This window comes from Telmatherina bonti (genome assembly GCF_933228915.1).
Source record: "Telmatherina bonti genome assembly, chromosome: 20".
Classification (NCBI taxonomy): Eukaryota; Metazoa; Chordata; class Actinopteri; order Atheriniformes; family Telmatherinidae; genus Telmatherina; species Telmatherina bonti.
In genome coordinates, this window is record NC_136618.1 from 10,914,053 (window position 1) to 10,932,830 (window position 18,778).

General features: G+C 39.0%; 1 protein-coding gene across 1 annotated transcript; it reads left to right on the plus strand.

Annotated features, from left to right (window-relative positions):
- Positions 1 to 7,718: 7,718 nt before the first annotated feature.
- LOC306770698 (crystallin J1B-like) lies at positions 7,719 to 15,844 on the plus strand (the record flags this gene model as incomplete). The annotated part of the gene is made up of 9 exons (XM_079259598.1): positions 7,719 to 7,785; positions 9,913 to 10,092; positions 10,247 to 10,345; positions 10,873 to 10,965; positions 11,050 to 11,206; positions 11,307 to 11,422; positions 13,744 to 13,821; positions 14,170 to 14,309; positions 15,719 to 15,844. 9 exons carry the CDS (start codon positions 7,719 to 7,721, stop codon positions 15,842 to 15,844), a joined length of 1,056 nt encoding a protein of 351 aa, XP_079115724.1.
- Between the last annotated feature and the right edge of the window lie 2,934 nt (positions 15,845 to 18,778).

Here is an 18,778-nt window from a genome sequence, read left to right on the forward strand (position 1 = left end):
TTAATTCAGTTTTCAACAAGATTTCCTGACTTCAAACGAGGAAACAATATGAAGATTTTGTGCTAAGAATGTATGCCGATGAATATTTCTATTGCTGAGTGCATTTACATGTGATAAACTGAACACACAGACCTGCGCAAACACGGCTGTGAAGATTAGTCTCCGGCATTTTGCAGCTCTGTTATCTCGAATGGAAAAAGCACAGTTCCTCTTCTTCACTTCTTCTCCTTATTGTCAGATGATGTGGACGAATGTGAGGGTCTGATTTTCCACAGAACTGTCTGTTTTTCTGTTTATCTGTGCCGCACTGAGATCAGGGCTTTAGAAAGCGGAGGGTGGTTGAGTGGTTTAGCTTGCAGCTCTTCCACAGGCTGCACACTGGATGCCATGGCTGGCATAGCAGAGATGACAGGAGAGGTGGCCAGAGACCAGATGCTGGCGTACCTCTCCCAACCCGTCTCTTGTTGCAGCTTCCTTTCCCAAACTGGACAGCCATGCGATGAACAATTATCAACATTCCTCGATTAATGCTGCACATGCACCGGAAGGAAACGCAAACACACTTGTGATTTCAAGTCATCTGAGATCTGGCATGTCGGGGTTTCAGAGCTTTTATTCCATGAAATTTATATCAACTGTTCAATTGTTGATGGGAGTCAGACATTGGGGAAATCACATTCTTTTCAAGCTGTATTTACTGGTGCTAAACTCATCTGAGGAGTTTATAAAGTCTTTGTGGCACCGTTGCATCAAAACAGTTTTACTTTCCTCAGTTTTTCCATCAATGCACAGCTGACCAGGTAATCAGTAACGCGTGTGAAAGAGGATAATGAGCACATACAGTAGATTTTAGATGTTATTTCTGATGTTTTTGTGTTAGTTTATGTTCATTTTAATCTCCTTTTGTTTCATTCTTCTGTCACAAAGGCAGCAGTCAAATGAAACAAGAATAAACCCAGAGTAATTAAATATAAATTAATCCCAAATCACAGCACAAAAAATAAGAAAAAATCTTTACACAGAAAAAAAGCAAAGGGGGTAAAGAAAATGGAAAAGAGAAAAAAAAATGTTATCATAAAAAAAATGTGTATAACAGTGATCATATTTAGGGCGGCATGGTGGCATACTGGTTAGCCTCACAGCAAAAAGGTCACTGGTTCAAGCCTCGGCTTGGGGGGCAGGTTTGAACTGCGGCCTTTCTAATCCCCCGTGTATGCATGGGTTCTCTCTGGCTTCCTCTCACCATTTAAAGACATGCATGTTTGGTTAATTGATCACTTGAAATTCTTCCTGGAAATGAGTGAAAGCGTGAATGGTTGTTTTTCCTTCTGTGTTGGTCCTGTAATGGACTGGCAACCTGTTCCATGTGTAGGTCACTGGGATGGGCTGCAGCTTCCCGCTACTCTTATTTGGACTAAGCAGTTATGTATGAAAAAAACTTTTCAGCGATCTTTTTTAAGCAGGTGTTTCTGTTAGTGTTTTTTTTTTTTTTATTGCAATATTCAATTATTGCACAATTCTAGTTTTAATGGAAATGCACATATTGATTTGGGTCGGGTGTTTTGCAGCAGGGAAACATCCAAAACCTGCGGTACTCCAGCCCAACCCTGGAACATCTATTTGGGTTGGAAGTCTCAGGGACAAAATGGGAGCCATTACCAAACATGATGGAATGTAATTGAGCTAAAATCCTGTTGAACCTCCAGCTCTGGATGAGCAAATTCATGATTACAAATCATCTGGACATCATGCTGGCTGTCAAATTATAGAAAAAGGCAGAAATCATGTATGTAGCGATACTGAACAACAGCAACATCATGAAGTAGGGACATGAAAAGCTGTAAATTTGATGGAAAGTTGAAAAGATGTGTAAAGTGGAGGCAGCAATGGTACCAGTAACAATTGGAGACAAGTAGGAGAAAGACCCCAACAGATACCAGAACCACCATCACACATCCAGTACAGTGAAGTGCTGGGAACAGCTGTGATACAACACAGGATCCTCAAGCTCCCAGGCCACTTGTAGTGGACTGAAGTTTGAAAGTAAAGACACCAATTGGAACAGTCAAAACCAAGACAAACATCGGACATTTTCCAGTAATCAGAAAATATTTGCCCAACTTGCTCTGGTCTACAATAAGCTAGGTTGACCACTTGATGCTAGGCAGAGCTGACAAAGAGGATGTGATATTCTGTGAACAAGGAGCAGTTTCCAGTGTTTCTGTTATTGCTAACACATTGCTGTTTGTGGGAGAGAGACTGTAGTGAAAATTGTCAAATCATATAAAGACATAGATCAACAATATCGATGGGCTCCAATCAAAAGTAGGAGTTGCTGGGGCTCAGAGAGATGTGTCCAATTGGAAATCTGGACCAATCAATGAAAGAGCAGCCTCAGGCTCCCTGCTTGATAAAAACTAAAGGATGAAGCATGGTCTATGTTTGATTGCATGAGCAGGAGGGATGCAGTGGAAGGCACGCTGCTGTAATGGGCTGTTGGTGTTTGCATAGATTAGGTCAAAGAGCAGGGCCGGACCAGTAGCCTTTGCAACTGATTGAAACCCATTTTACAAGGGCCCATTATACAAATAACATGTGTGTAATCCAAAATAAAAACTAAAATTTGCAATAAATGTGGACTTTTCAGGCACATTGTCTAAACTCTGAATAGTTTGTACCTCATATTAAGAATATATGTGTTAAAGTAGCCTCCAGAGGTAACTGGAAGGGATGCCACAGTACCATCCAAAATTGATTTACTGTTGCTGATTTGGGTCAAACGTTCTCTTGGGTTTAAACACTGAATTTTATTTACACTCTCTGGCCACCTCATTGCATACATCAGTTTAATTCATTGTTAACATTTATGCTTCCTTCACACTTCCACTTGTTTTTTACGTCGATATAGTTAAGTCATTTCATCCACTAGTGGGCAGTGCTGAGTTCAGAGTTCACTTCCATGTTTTGACACAGGTTGCTAAAGGCAATGTACCACTATAAAGTAATTTACAACTGTCTAAAAACACCAGAAGAAGTAGAAGAATAAAACTGCTGTTTTCAGCTTCTTGTGTCTCTTCTTGGGGTGCTTTTTATTTAATAGTTTCTGCTAAATCTTCCTGTTCCTCTTCCTTCTCACTGGTTTGTTTCTTTCGCTGGTTGGGAAAAACTGCCACTGCGATTTCTGGTGATATTGCATCATTTTCTGTGTCCAGTGACGAATATCTAATAATTCTTGAATAACTTGGCCCATTAAACAGGCCAAGTTATGTAACTGAAGCAGGGGATGGGCGAAACTGTCCGTCCGTCTGAGTTGTAAAGAGATGTATTTGAAAAACTGCTCATTTACTGGGATTTTCACACATCTGGTTTACAGAAAATGCTCCAAAAAAAGAGAAAATATTCAGTGAGAAGCAGTCAGTTGGACCAAAATGTGTTTTTTGATGTCCGATGGGAATTGGCAGACAGGTTGGAGCATGAATCCGTCCTGACTTGTATTTATGGTTCAACCTGGTGCTGGTGGTTCTGTGGTGTGTGGGGGGGGGGGGGGTATCTTCTTGGCACACTTTGGGTCCCTTACAACCAACAGGGCATGGTTTGACCACCACTATCTACCTCAGTTTTGTTGCTGACAATGTCCACATTTTTTAGAGCAGGGTAGCAACTTCCAATGGATACTTCCAGCTGGACAATAAACTGTCACAAACCTCACATCATCAACAACATGACAATGAATTCACTGTACTCCAATGGCCTCCACAGTCACCAGATCTACATCAAACAGAGCAGCTGTGGGATGCTTCAATATGGAGTAAAATCTCTGAGGAATGTTTCCAGCACCTTGTTGCATAAATCCCATCAAGAACTGAGGTAGTTCTGAAGGCATACGGGGGTCCAACCCAGTACCAGCAAGTTGGTTGCAGCTGTATCAATCATTTTGAACACACATAAGACAAAAAGTTACTTAACTCTGTAACTCTGCAGGCTGTAAGTGAAGCTCTGCATTGTGTGCAGGTCAGCATTCATGCACTCTGTCTCACACATTCTTACTTTACAGGTTCTGGCATTGAGTAACAGCGTGGTATTCCTTGCTCTCCGTACAGTCCTGCCAAGTGACCAAAGCACCCCCACCTCCCTATACCCCAAAGCTCAGCTGCCCCCTGAACATGTGGCCGTCGCCTCAATATCACCTTGCACCTCTATTAGACTGTAATTTATAGAGACTCATCCTGCTCATTGTGTCACCTGATCTGGTGACAGTGGCAGATCTATTTATGCAGCTCGTTCATCCCTCTGTGAAGGGCATGTTATCTTCTCACCAGACCCTCCTTTTTTCCTGCAGATTGGTTTGATGAAGATTTATCTCAGCTATGCCTGAGACTGGATATGCATTTGATTGAAATTTATGTGGATATAAAGTCCTTATCACACCTCTGTCTTCTATCATCACATTTTCATTTTATGGGGATGAAATTTCAGTAAATACATTAACATAAGCATATTTATTTTGGGTACAGTATACTTTTAGAATTCAATCTATGAAAATAAGCCAGAAAGAGCAGTGGAGGTGACCATTGCAGCCTGTTTTCATTGTCTTCCAGCTCATATTGATCGCCTAAACCCAACCCTCAGCACAATTTTGCTGTTTTATGAGGCCGAAGGAGAAATCAATGACCTGGGATACCCAGGAGAGGCCTGGGATAAGCGTCGACAGGCCGGGATTAGCAAGGTTTCATTGTAGTCACGTTGGGAAGGATCAGGTGGAGAGCTGTTGGGGTGGAAGCAATAGAGTGGAAGATAAATGATGAATAAAGTGTCTGAGAGCCATCCAGTTTGCAGTTCTTTGCCCTCTGGTGTGGATGTTGATATTAACCAGAAAAAGGAGGCGTTTATCCTTCCTATGGATTTTCTAGAAATAATAATAGTTTATTTAAAAGTCTGAGATCAGCATGGGATTCAGTTCAGCAAAGGTTAATAATAGAGGAGCCGGGGCCGCTAAGCAATAGGTGTGACCCTCATTGTACGGGTTAAATAATAACACAAAAATACATGTGCATGTTTGTGTATCCTTCAGTGGTTTTTCACTCAAATGTTTTAAAATGGAATAATACACCTTAATGATGTACTGGTTTTTCAGGATACAAACATTCCCCTTATTTGAAGGTTTGAGGAAGGCCATATATTTGACTGGCCTTGGCTCTCACCTCTGTTCATTTGAAAGAAGTGGGTTCAGATGTTGGATGGAAGGTTTGATTTGAGAATTAACAACAAATCAATCAATCAATCACAGTTTATTTATATAGCACTTTTCATACAAAAGTAGCACAAAGTGCTTTACAAAATAAAAAGCAAGAATAAAACAAGGTTAAAAACCTGCCTTCACTTACAAAAATATAGAATTTACTTTTCACACACAATCACATAGATTAAACACATAAAACACTCTCATCGAACCAATCTTAACCACACTGGGACATACACAAAATAAATAAATAGATAGAAATTTAAATGACAATCATAAAAGAATATTCTAAAAATAGAACTAATTCAAAGGTTGATTAAAAAGATGGGTCTTGAGTTGACTTTTAAAAACCTCAACAGTATCCATCATCCTGGTGGCATCAGAATTATTTGGCTGATTCTGATGCCACCATAAAGTTAATATTTAAGGGCCCGAGTGAAATCTCGCTGTGATTACTGAAAGGATCAAAACTAGATTTTTACTTAGATCAATACACCTGGTTGCCAGAGGGCGTAGTGGTTATGAATGTGATGATTAATGGTTATTTGTCCTTTTGTGTTGGTGACTGGTGACCTGTCCAGGTTGTACCCTGCCTCTAGCCCAGTGATTGCTGGAATAGACTCCAGCTGCCCCACAACCCTTAACTGGAGTAAGAAAATTAATAAATTTTTTACAAACTTAAACATGAATTTATAAATTCTAACAACATTACATTAAACTCATCTCAAGACACTTTTGTAGAGTCTAAATCCATCCAGGTCATTGTTTTCCAGTTATAATCCAATTAAAACAAATCCATTATATGTTCTTCATTAGTTCAACTGTTCAAAATCTCATAAAAATGAAGTGCCTAGTTAAGGAAACCAACGTATAGCATCCAGTTTCCTCTCCAGTTCAGTCCCAAACGCGAACATGCAACTGGGAACAGTGGAGAGGATGAATTCCCTTTCAGCATTACGGAAACCTCCAGTTTCTGAACGAGCTGGCTCTAAGAGACGGCTTTTATTTGCTGACCTGAAGAACGGAGTCACATAGGGCAAAACTGAAGCTTCAGAAGAGGTGTGCACAATGCGACCAATGACATGCAAAAAAATGACCAGGATTGTACCATTCTGTGAAAACAGGAAGGGAGCAGACACTTACAAGACAGGAAGTTTAGTGGTACCGTGATGGAGAGAGATGAGGAGTTGGACTCAAACATAAATGTGTCCATTTAATTTGATTCAAACTTTAAATAGTAACTGTACTTTTGTCAAACTAAAAATGCATCAAAACTAAGGCTTTTGTAAACACACAGTTAAAAACTGCTTATCAACATACAAACCTTTCCTTCATAGTTGCTAAAACAAGGCACTCAGTGATAAGATGTGAAAAGCTACATTGGAGGTGAAAGAGCCAGATCTTCCAAGGAGCTGAGCCAAAAGAAGCAGATCTTTGAAAAGAAGTAAATTTCCCATCATCACCAAGCCAGCCCAACTACAAGCTTAGTCAAAAATGAAAGTTTAAAGGCTAATCTTAGAGCAAGAGATGGTGTCTGCTTCCTGAACTCAGTGTAGGAGCTGGTTCCACAGGTAACAGAAGGTTCTCCTTCTTCTGCTTTTAGAACCTCTAAGAACCAGAATTAAACCTGCCGTCTGAAAGTGAAGTACCTTTATTGGTAAAGCTACTAAATCTTGAAGATAAAAATGGAGCTTTCAGGGTGAAGAGAAGAATTTTAAATTATTTCCTGGATTTAACAGAAGGAGTCAATGACAAATAAGGAAATGGATAAAATAAAACATTTGTGAATTTGCTGGTTGTTGCTATTTTTGATGGTTAAAAATAAAAAATAAGAATTTGTTGTCTTTATCTGATGCATTACAAAACTGTTCTTGGGTTGTGATTGGCTGAGCTTATCACCAGGTTGATGGTACCCTCCTCCTATGAGAAACCTTAAATAACAAACATTTCAAGTGGTGGTCTGAAAGAACATTAGGCTTTCAGGTAAGAAACTTTATTTTATTTTATTCTAATTTATATAATAAAACACTCCCTTTTTATAATGCCAGTATCTTCAGAACAAGTATGTGGAAATATATGCTCATTCATTTGCAATTCTAACATTAAAATATTGTAAAAATTCCCAGAGTATGTCATATTTTGCTACAAATACATTAAAAAGCCTAATTTTTACCTTATTTTTCCCAAATAATGTCATGTTGTACAATTTGACATCATTTAATATTTATATATGTACATATGTGCGGTAAATATGTCTGTTACCACAATAAGAATTAAATTATAAGAAAACCACAAGGATTTCTACATCATTCATAGTTTATTTTTAGTCACCAGCTGCTTTTGACCACATCCAATAATAATACTTACCTAATGAAGATTACAGGCATTTATGTTTCATGCAGCAATCTTTTGAAGATAACATGTGTTTAATGCTACATGAGCCTCTCAGTATTTCTTTTTCATGGTTTTGTGAAAGCAGATGGCAGTGAGTGTGGCTGACAGAGCCATTGGGGCCATTATTGGGGCAGCAGTGGCAGATGCTGCAGGTAAGATAAACTGCATGTATCACTATTACATAATCAGCAGCATGTTTTGTTCGTATCGCAATCCTAATCCTCCATTTTACATATCTAAATAACCCATTGGCTCCCATGACCTCCTGTTTAATGCAACTTTTTTTTCCCCTTTTATATTATTTGTGACTGAATAGATTTAAGAGAAATATTCAAACATTCACAATTCAGCCACACTTATAAAAGCCTTTTGCTTTCATAAGTGTTACGTTATCTGCAGTATTACCACATTGGAAACATGCGTACAAGCTGATAAAGCATGGGGGTGGTGGGTTCATTTCTGAGTCATGCTGACCTTGCATGTCTTACACAAAGTGTCTGATAAACAAACGCTAACCAGGGAGCACATTTTTCTACCACATTTGCAGTCAAATTCCTGGTGAAGTAGTAATAAATACACAAAAACTGTGTACCTCTAAATTCTATGAAGTCTTGCAAATAATGGTGAATTTGCTTAGAATATGGCCATATCTTTAGTGCCAGCACTAAATGGAGTTTGGTGAATTAGCCTGGCCACACATTCACATGCTGGCAGCTAACACCAGGCTACAGTCTCTGCTGAGCTATGGTCAATTAAAATGTGTAGTTCGCCTATTATTTATATATTAAAACAAAATGAATGAGTTGGTAGATATTCATTTGGGCTAACGTACAACTCCTAACAAGCCAAGTGCTCTCACAAACAGTTGGTATGGGAATAGTAGTAGCTGGGGTAGGCCGACATGAAGCTAGCTTACTTTAAGAGCTCCTAGCTTTGGGAGTGTGTTAGCTCTGTTGGTCAACAAGCCTGCAAGCGTGCAGGAAACTCATCAAAGCAGCTAGATCTAGGAGCCCAGGGCTTGAAAGGCCTGGAAACAGGCCTGAGCATCTGGAGCAAGTCACATCTACTTTGTTGATCACTGAGTGCAGCAACTTTTCTCTTTGCCTTGCTTCTGCTGAGTGACCAGCACCCCTGGAACTAATGTTTAGCCTCTCTTCAACCAGGGGCAAGTGAGCAAGTTTCTTGCTACCTCTAACATCTAATCCAATCCCATTTTATTCATAGAGCACATTAAAAATATCACTTCCGACCAAAGTCCTGTGGACAACAAAGGTAAAATGTATTAAAAAACAACTCATAATAGCTCCATAATAAAACAATAAAAACATTAAGGGGTAATAGTAAAAGCCAGCCTCTGCTACAGCTTCTTCAAATATCCATTCTCCACCTAACCTAATATTTCAGTTTTATAGCTTTATTTTATCATTTTCTTTATATTTCATGCAAGTAATTTGTAACTCTACCCTGCTAGAAGTCAAGATTTATTCGCGCTAAATCTGTCTAAATATAATCATAAAATAGAAGCTGCCTTTTCAGGTAAAGGAACTCAGCCAAAGCACTGCTAATAACGTGTCTTTTAAAAGGGAGTAAACACCAATTCTACATTGAAAGGATCTTTAAGATTAATAACCTATTTGTCTTTTGTGTAAGACCTTATGGGCTTGACACACGGTGGGCAACAAGGCTTTTTCTCTATTCATTTTCTATGAGGAGGCGAAAATTGCTGCCCTGCTCTAACCAAACAACCTTCATGCATATTATATTTCATAGACGTGCACATGGGATTTTTACCTTTTTTTTTTTTTTTTTTTTTTGTCGCTGTTGCATGTCTCTACGACCAAGAGTTTCATTGACTGATCAAGTCAAACATGATATTTTCTGGATCGGTCTTGTGATCGAACTTCACATAAGGATGTTCACCAGACTGTTTCTGTTTTTAAAATAGAATGAACCCAGTCAGTCTTTTTCTTTTGTAGAGTTAACAGCAAGATTTATGTCAGTTCAAGCACAATCTCCCAACTCTTCAGCCTTCGTGCTTGATTGCTTTGAAAGTGCCAAAAGCCCCTCCAATATCATAACCAATCAAATTCCTTGGAGAAAAGCAATCTGAGAGTGTGATGCATGACACTGCCATTGCCATGGCTGTTTGTCGCATCCTGATGCTTTGGGTTGGGGCTGGGTGGCTATCGATTTCACCTGTCACTGTTTGTGCCCCCCCATGTGTCAAGCCCATTAAACAGCTGCAAAATGTCACCTACTTCCCATTTTCTTGCTTGCAGCCCAGCCCATGCATTGGATCTACAACCCAGACAGACTGAAAGAAGTTCTCTCTGATCTGGAGCCTTGTCCAGAGTTTCGGCCTCAGTCAGCAAACCCATTTTACCGCAGGACAACAGGCGAGCAGACCTGTTATGGAGACCAGGCATACGTTCTGCTGGAGTCACTGAGTCGGTGTGGAGGTACTGGAGTTCACATACAAAATGTTCACATCTCCGACAATGTTTATAGTTTCATTGTCAGTTAACACAAAGCTGAAACAGAGAAAGATTTCTGTTTGGACTGATTAAATTGTTCAGGTTAGATTCAAATAACATGTTCCTTAATGTTTCCAAGATGTTGATGTGAAAGATCTGACCGAGCGCTTCTACAAGTTCTTCGGACCCGGAACAGTGTACGATCTGCCGCTCAATGATCCCTACAGAAAGAAAGGAGGTTTGTGCTTTTTTGCCTGGGATAATGTTCGGTGAAACTGACAGTTATCAGTATTATAATTTGCATATGTGTTAATCACTAACTTTATAGGCACAAATGGATGTGAAAGCCTCTGTTACTATATGATAACAATGTGAGTGTTATTTTCTTCTTTCTGGTGGGGCAGTCCCTCTCTATAAAAATGCTCCTTTTGGAAGGACTTTTTCTGGTTTGTGTCCAAAACATTTGCCTTTTTTATTTTGTTTTTACTGTTAAGATGTCATATAAAATAAAGTACCGCAGTAAATTACTGTAACAGCACAGCACACCTTTGGGTCCAGTAAACTGCAGACAGTTTTATGTCTTTGAGTCGAGTCACAGGAGCTGCATCGTGGAAAGTGAAATCCATCATGATTGAACAAAGAGCTCCACCTACATACACTTAAAATGCCTGAACAGAAAGTCCCAGAAAATGTTTTTTTTTTCCATTTCTTTATGTTTATATGTTTTTATTCCAACGTAAAACAGAGACTTGTTGCAATTATTAGGTCCCAAAGCCATTCTCCCCATTGATGGCCCATGGAGGAATGGCAGTCTGAAGGCTTTCATGAGAAATGTAGATGCTGGCAAGGAAGAAACCGGTAAAGAAGAAAGTTTTCAAACACCCACTGACCCAAGCCAGTAATGTTCAGTTTGTAATTTCTGCTTGCATGTTTATTTTCGAGGCTCTGATGGGGACTGTATGATGGATGGTGTCACTAAGCTTGCCCCAGTAGTCGGCATGTTTGCTGGGAGACCTGAGATGCTGGACAAAGTGGAGGAAGCCGTACGTGTCACCCAAAACAATGACATGTGTGTGGCTGTGACTCTGGCAGCAGGGAGGTATGGGGACATTCAGGTTATACAGAAATCATGAAATAATCCTGAACTGAATCCTGAAATTCCTGAGTCTGTCTGACTTTGTATGTATGTGTGGTTTTAGGTTTCTGGAACATTTCATTCTGAATGGTCCCGATCCCAATGCCCTGGATGCAGTTCTTGCCCAGCTAAATGACCCCAAGAGGCAGAACCCTCAGGATCTGGATAGGGCCGTCATTGGTAAGGCTTTGATGGTTCATTTCATTTACATTTGAAGGACTATTTTTCATAAATAACAATTCAATAGTTTGATACACAAACATGATGTCATCTCCTGGTGGTTTGCGGATCATTCCTTTTTAATATGGCATGGCTGTTCACATTTTTATCCTTTCAAACTGACAAAGAACCACAACGTTCTGACTTATCACTTATCACTCTACTGTCTGACTTTCTGAATGTATGTAAACATTATCCTGCCTTTATATAAGTAACTAGATATGTCCATCTCAGACATCAAGCATCATTGCCCATACTCCCATGAGTCCTTTATGCTAGCATGGTTGTTAGTCATCCCATCCACTAGAGGACAGTGTAGAATTCAGATTTCATAGCGTATATACACACTGGCACTGTTTGAGCAACTTTTAGCAAACCTGGTCTGTTTCCATGAATAGTACAGTCTGTTTGGAGAAGTGTGAATATAAGCCAAAGAAAGAACAAAGAAGTGAACTCTGGTCTTCTTGAAAGTTGAGGTTCTTGGTCTGCTTGCAAGTGAACTCCTGTGGCATTGCAAGTGGCAAATGCAAACAGACCATCTAGCAAACCAAAAGAATGACGCTATGTACCATGACATGTTGGAAATCTGACTGCTTCTTCTGCTGTTCATACTGAACAGATTCCATTCATTCATTCATTTATTTTCCTAACCGCTTAATCCAATTCAGGGTCGCGGGGAAGCTGGAGCCTATCTCAGCAGTCTTAGGGCAAAAGGCAGGGTACACCCTGGACAGCTCGCCTGAACAGATTCCAGTGTAAAGTATTTGTGGTTTCAACACTAAAGTAAAAACAGAAACTCCAAAGCTGAATTATTTAATTTTTGTACCATTTTTCACTTTCATGTGATGAACAAGCTTTGTTTTTTCTAGCCAATTAACGAGTGTTTTCTTCTTCTTTCTTGTTGATCATTAGTTGTTTCAGGGACAAGTAGGAGATCATGATAATATACATTCTCAGAAACAGACATAAAAGAGATATTATGGTAGATGGTGGTGGTCTGTGCAGCCATTAAATATGTTACAGTTTCTTCTTCTTTGATCATTTCATTGGACATATGTGAGCTGTACAGTGCAATACTGCCCCCGCTGTTTGTGGTGGTACTGCACTGACAAAAAACACAGGAGATGGACAGAAAGGCTCCACGCAATGTATATTCAACATAAAACATAAATGAGCTTTCAAATTTAATCTATGCTCTACACTAAAGACAGATTACAGATCACTTTTGATTATGCTATTTAGTGTAGCATGGTGATTCTGCTAATGTGGCCCATGTCAGCCAACAGTAATTTTTCTACGTTTTGCTTAAACAGACTTTTTAAGCAGTGACTTTATCAGCTTTATGCACACAAAAGCTATTTCTGGACACTCTGGACAATGGGAAACCTCAATTTTTAGTAGATGTCCACTAATTTAAAAGAAATAAAAGGAAAAGTTAATTATCTGATATTTCAAGCTGTTGGTAAATTGCATAAAAATAAATAGGTGAATATTTAAGTCATAAAGTTTGCTAAATTGTCATGATATGAATAAAATATTGAGTCATAAAAGGGGGTATGACTTCTAGAACAATTCTTGACCGGAGCAGTATTTAAAAATGTTTTATCTAAAATAGGTTGCAGCCATAAATCCTTAACTTCCTCAATGCTTTCCACTTAGCATACCATAATGAAGCTAGTGATAATATTAGTCATTGATTTATTAAATCAATGGTCATTTTTTTCCAGACACAAGATATGAAGTACATCTTGGAATATTCTATTCATGCTGCAATTAATGCTAATAAAAAAAAATAGGCCTAATGTGGAAACACATTTCACTTATAATGGTTTAAAATAAGGGTTTGGATGCATTGTATTTTATAAAATGCTTTTTCATAAGGCACAAGGTTATTTATTTATTACTGTTTTTCATCATTTAGTGACTGTGTAGCTGTTGGCAGGGTAATACGAGCGTAATGATGTCCTTTCGCAGGAACTGTGGATGTCGCTGTTAAGTGAAATGAGCCGTTACTGTTACCCAAGCAGGAGGACGCCTCTCGAGTTTAATTTCAATCATCTAAAACAATAATAATGAGGGAGCCTGCAGATACAGGCATTTCATCAGGATGCGGAGTTTTGCTGCATATGCTGGAAATTTTGATTGGTCCAATTTGCCGTATGAGGAAGAAAGTAATTTGCAGTTATGTTTGTGGGTTCTGGCAGTGCATTGGCAATGCTAAAATTATCTCTGTTTATTCAGTAATAAATTAATTCTGTCTTGTTTTTTTTTTTTTAACAAAGTACAAATCAACCAGGTGAAGGACAACTTGGCCAAACCATCCCATCAGCTCATACCTGCTGTGTTCACTAACACATGAGGTAAGTCAGCCGTTAGCAGCAGGTCTCAGGTCTGTTGACTTAGCAACCCTTCCTGACATCGCATCTGTCATTAGGTCCTGTAGTCTTTGATCTCTAATGGTCTCCATCCTCTGTTCTTTTCATTTTCCCCTTCCTGCTGAGTTGACTGTCTCCAGTTTTACAAAGCTAAAAGGCAGTAAAGAATCCTGGCTCCCACATGTGTGCAAGCTCCTGTTAATGACTCTGAAATAGGAAAGCAAATTATGTTGTAGGCAATAATGATAACATGTTGTATCTGCAAGAATCATGGAAGAAAATAAACTGTGTTTTCGTTATTACTAAAGACACTGAATCTGGGTTTGTGTCCAGCTTTGCCTGGTGCATTCCAGGGAGCGCTTCATGGAGTCCTGACAATGAACCAGCTGGAAGTAGCAGTGAGGGACACCATGCGCCGCGGGGGATGCACCGCCAGCCGATCCTCCTTCATCGGAGCTTGTTTTGGGGCACAGGTACGGAAGAAATAAGGCTGCTCCGAATAGGCATGACTCAAAGCATCAATAACTTCCACAGATCCAACTTCATGAGTGTGTTTTAAATCAAGAGCAGACAGAAGTATCGTTTTGTCCTATTTTGTATATTTAAACCCACCGGCCACTGTATTAGGAACTCCTGCTTAGTTGGAGATTTTGCTCCACGTTGACATGAAGCATCACACGGTTGATATAGATGCATCAACTCCACATCCATGATGATAAAATCTCCCTTTCCACCACATCCAAAAGCTGCTCTGTTGGACTGAGATCTGGCATCGTCAGACATGTCGAGATGATTTCAGTTTTGCTATCACGTTGGCGTGGAGGTGCGGACCCAAATCAAGATGTATTTAATGTCCAAAAAACTCAAAAACAAACACATGAAGCTAACAAAAGCACAATGAACCAGAAAGGGAGAACATAAGCCAAGGGGTATAAATCCATGAAGGGAGTAACTAGGAACAGGTGAAATGAATCATAAAGTCAAACCAGGTGAGCTGATGAACAGGAAACTAGAGATGAGGGAACTGAACAAGGAAAACTACTAAATAAAACAGGAAACCGGAACTGAAAAGACACAAGAAATCCAAACCATGACATTGTGAAATGGTGCGTCATGCTGCTGGAAGTATCCATCAGAAGATATTGTGTCCATAAGGGGATGGACATGGTCAGCAGAAATGCTTGGTACCAGCTGGGCATGGTTTAAACACCACAGCAAGCCTGAGACGTCCAAACTGGGCCAAAAAAATCTCCCCCACACCACTATACCACCACTAGCTTAAACTGTTGATACAAGGCAGGATGGATCCATGCTTCTATCCTGTTTTTACTCAATTCTGCTCCAACCATCTGAATGTGGGGCTGAAATGGAGATTCATCAGACCAGGAAAGGTTTTTGCACCTTTTGCCGAGTGTGTGTAAACTGTAGCCTCGGTTTCCTGTTCTTAGCTGACAGGAGTGGCACCCGGCCTGATCTTCTGCTGCTGTAGACCATCTGCTTCAAGACCGGACGTGTTCTCTACTCAGAGACGCTATTCTTCATCATTTAGCTGGAACCAGTGCCTAATTTGATGTTCTCTTGCCTTTCTATCATCTCCTACCAGTCTGCCCATTCTCCTCTGACCTCTGACATCAACAAGGCCTTTAGGTCCAGACAACTGCTGCTTATCGGAAACGTTGTCTGTAAAAACTCCAGAAATGTGTTGTGTGTCGGCTCACCGAACCAGAGATCAGCTGTTTCTTTCATGTGACTGATTAGCTATTTGTGCTAACAAGCATCTGAGCTAATGAAGTAGCCAGTGACTGTATATACACGTGTGATACCTAATCTTTTAAAGGAACCTTTCAGAGAGCTCATCAATGTCATCTCAATGTGTTTTCAGACCGGTCTTCAGGGGATCCCAGACTCATGGAGGACGAGGACTCTCAGATACCCTCTGCTGTTGGAGTTGGCCCAAAATGTGGTCAAAAAAGTCAACAGTCTTAGTTTAGCTTCATCTTGTCCTTAAAAGCAACTTGCATCATTTATCGATTGGTGAATTTGACTTTTTTTTTAAGACTTTCTCTGGTTGCAAGGTGTACTTTTATAGCAGTTTATGACAGTTTCTTTCTAAAGCACCATGCTGAATGAAACTTGAATCTTTCTGTTCTGTTAAAGTCTCACCGCGTACGAAAGTGAAAGTCTTTGCAACTCATAATAAAAATAAAACACATCTATGTTGCTGAAGTGTCATTATTCTGAACTTCTTTGCTTAACAACAGGAAACACGTCTGACGGGAAAATGATTTTGCTGATGACAAGTTCCAGCAGGTTTGGACAACTTTGCTTGTTTCCAGAAGTAAATTTCCCCGTCGCTGCTTTTTCACTTCACAAAAACAGAGACTTCAACCTACTCCTCCCTCAAAGGAGCTGTTCTTCCTTTCTAAAAGTGCTGACTTTTCTATTCCCATGTTTAAAGCATCCACCCCAACAGTCCTGAACGGTAGCCAAGTGCAAGGCACCGCCAGAGCGTTTATACATCTGACTTTCTGTGGTTATGAAAGAGATATGCAGTGTGTCGGTTACTTTGCAGCTTTTACAGCCTACTTGTTGAACAATGATAAATGGGCAGCAGTGCAATATTTAAACTCTGAAACGTTTCATGGTTGAAGCTGTAAATCAACACCTTCATGTAAATCGAGCGGCTTGTTTTAGTGGCAGTGAAACGGGGTGGAAAAAGCCACAGATGCAGCCTGAACGCACCACAGGAGCAAAAAGTTTTGGATGATAAAAATCCCCTCAGCCACTGTTTATGTGAGTGGAAGGACTGGGCTGAGTCAGCGCTGGAAGACAACCGAAGGGAAGTCGTCTGATTTCTCCCCTCTGCTGACTTCCTCCCACACAGCAGGTAGCCGGCTCAGTCTGGCATAATCGCATCCAGACCTGAAGAGTGTTTGTTTGTCCAAAATCTGCCAAACACAACTTCCTGGAGGGATTTTCGCAGAAGGAGAGGGTTGCAAAAGGTTTTGTGTTAAAGATGTTGTAAAAGGCCCATTTTGTCACTCAGACAGCATCAGTGTTGTGTAGCTGCACGTCCAGCCAGCAGAGGCCGAAAGAGTCTCCTTCTGTTTACTGTCACAACTTTACTTGGATGCTGGTTTCAGCAAAGTGGTAAATATTAAAGTTAAACATAGAAAATCCGACTTTTGCAGTGAGGATTATAGGCTGAGAAATCTGGATCTGGAAAAAAAAAACAAATGACTGTAATGTAATCTGGGCTTGTTTCAGAGCAATGCTTCCTAAAGGGGGTAAATGTGCCTCTTGGGGTACTTGGAGATGCTCAAGGTGGTACATGAAAAAACTTCAAAAGATGGTGTGACTTGTTTTTCATCTTTCTTACTTCAAAGAACATGACGTCAATTTGTTTTATGAGGCGATTCAGTTCAGGTCAGGATGGACATGAACACGTGAAAATGTACTCATTTTCACGTACATTATTTAAAATAACATACTCATACGTTATTTAAAATAACTTTTATTTTTATTCTGATAATGCTGTATTCTTCTCTCTGATACCTGTCGTTAGATGTTTCATGATTTGTAGATTAATTGTGATCTGTGAGTTCAAATAAATGTGAAAATGATTGATTTTTTTTTAAAGAATTTATAGATAAGAATTAGATAAGAAAATAAGATACATTTGACACATATTACATCAATAAAATCTATTTTACAAATGTATAAACCTGCTTATCCAAACGAAAAGTTAGATAATTTATCCTAAATGTGTATGTACTGTATATATTTATAAAACACGGATATTTAATAAATATAGACATATATTATATCACAAATGTCATGAAAATATTACATAATGTGTATGAAAATGTAAACAAGAAAATTTTGTTAATCTGAAACAGAGGAAAATCATTTTAAAAGTGTGATTATTTTTCTTCAGGAACTTCAGGTTGTTGATATTGATCTTTAAATTTTCATTAAATAACATCTTGCTAATGTGCCTTGAGCTAAAACAAAAGGAGGAATTCGTAGTTTTCATTATTAGTGGGTTATTACAAATAATGTGGTCTGGACAACTTGAGATAAAATCATGATGATTGTGGCCCCTGAAATAAATAAAATGTACATTTTCACCATTAGTTTAGGGTTTTTGTGTTGTTGTTGTTGTAAAAATTATTTTACAAATCAGAAGAGAATTCTAGGGTGTACCAGGGTGTGCCCCACCTTTCGCCCAAAGACTGTTGGGACAGACTCCAGCTTCCCTGTAACCCTTAATCAGACAAAGCCGTTCAGATAATGAATGAATGAATAATCTCTTGTGTCCATTTTGAATTATAATTAATATTATTCAAGTCAAGCTAGCTATTGTAAACATGTTTATAATAATAATAATAATAATAATAATAATAATAATAATAATAATAATAATAATAATAATAATATATTTTATTTGTGGGGGCCTTTCCAGACACTCAAGGTCACCCTACAAGAGTAAATCAATAAAAACCTATATAAATAAAACATATATAAACAATAAAAGATACTTAAAAGAATAAAAGATACATACAGCATAAAACAACATATGTTGACCAGAATTATATTGTATTGTGTCCTCCACCTCTCGGCAAAGACCCAAAAATATAATTCATGAGAAATTAGTCAAAGAATTTGGTTTAATTAAATCATGAGTTGGAAAAGAACTAAAGGAACTAAATCATCATAATACTTCAGGATATGTTCTGTATCTCACTCACTCCATCTTGTTAGGACATATTCATGATCATTGACTGTACGTCCATAATGTGACTCCAATATATTCCGTGTGACCTGAATGCAACGAAAGATAGAAGAATTAAACATGCAAACAAGATAATAATCCCCAACCCACGACTGTGTTCGTTTCGGTGAAATTTAATTCTGTAATAAAAATTTGTTTTCTCGGTCA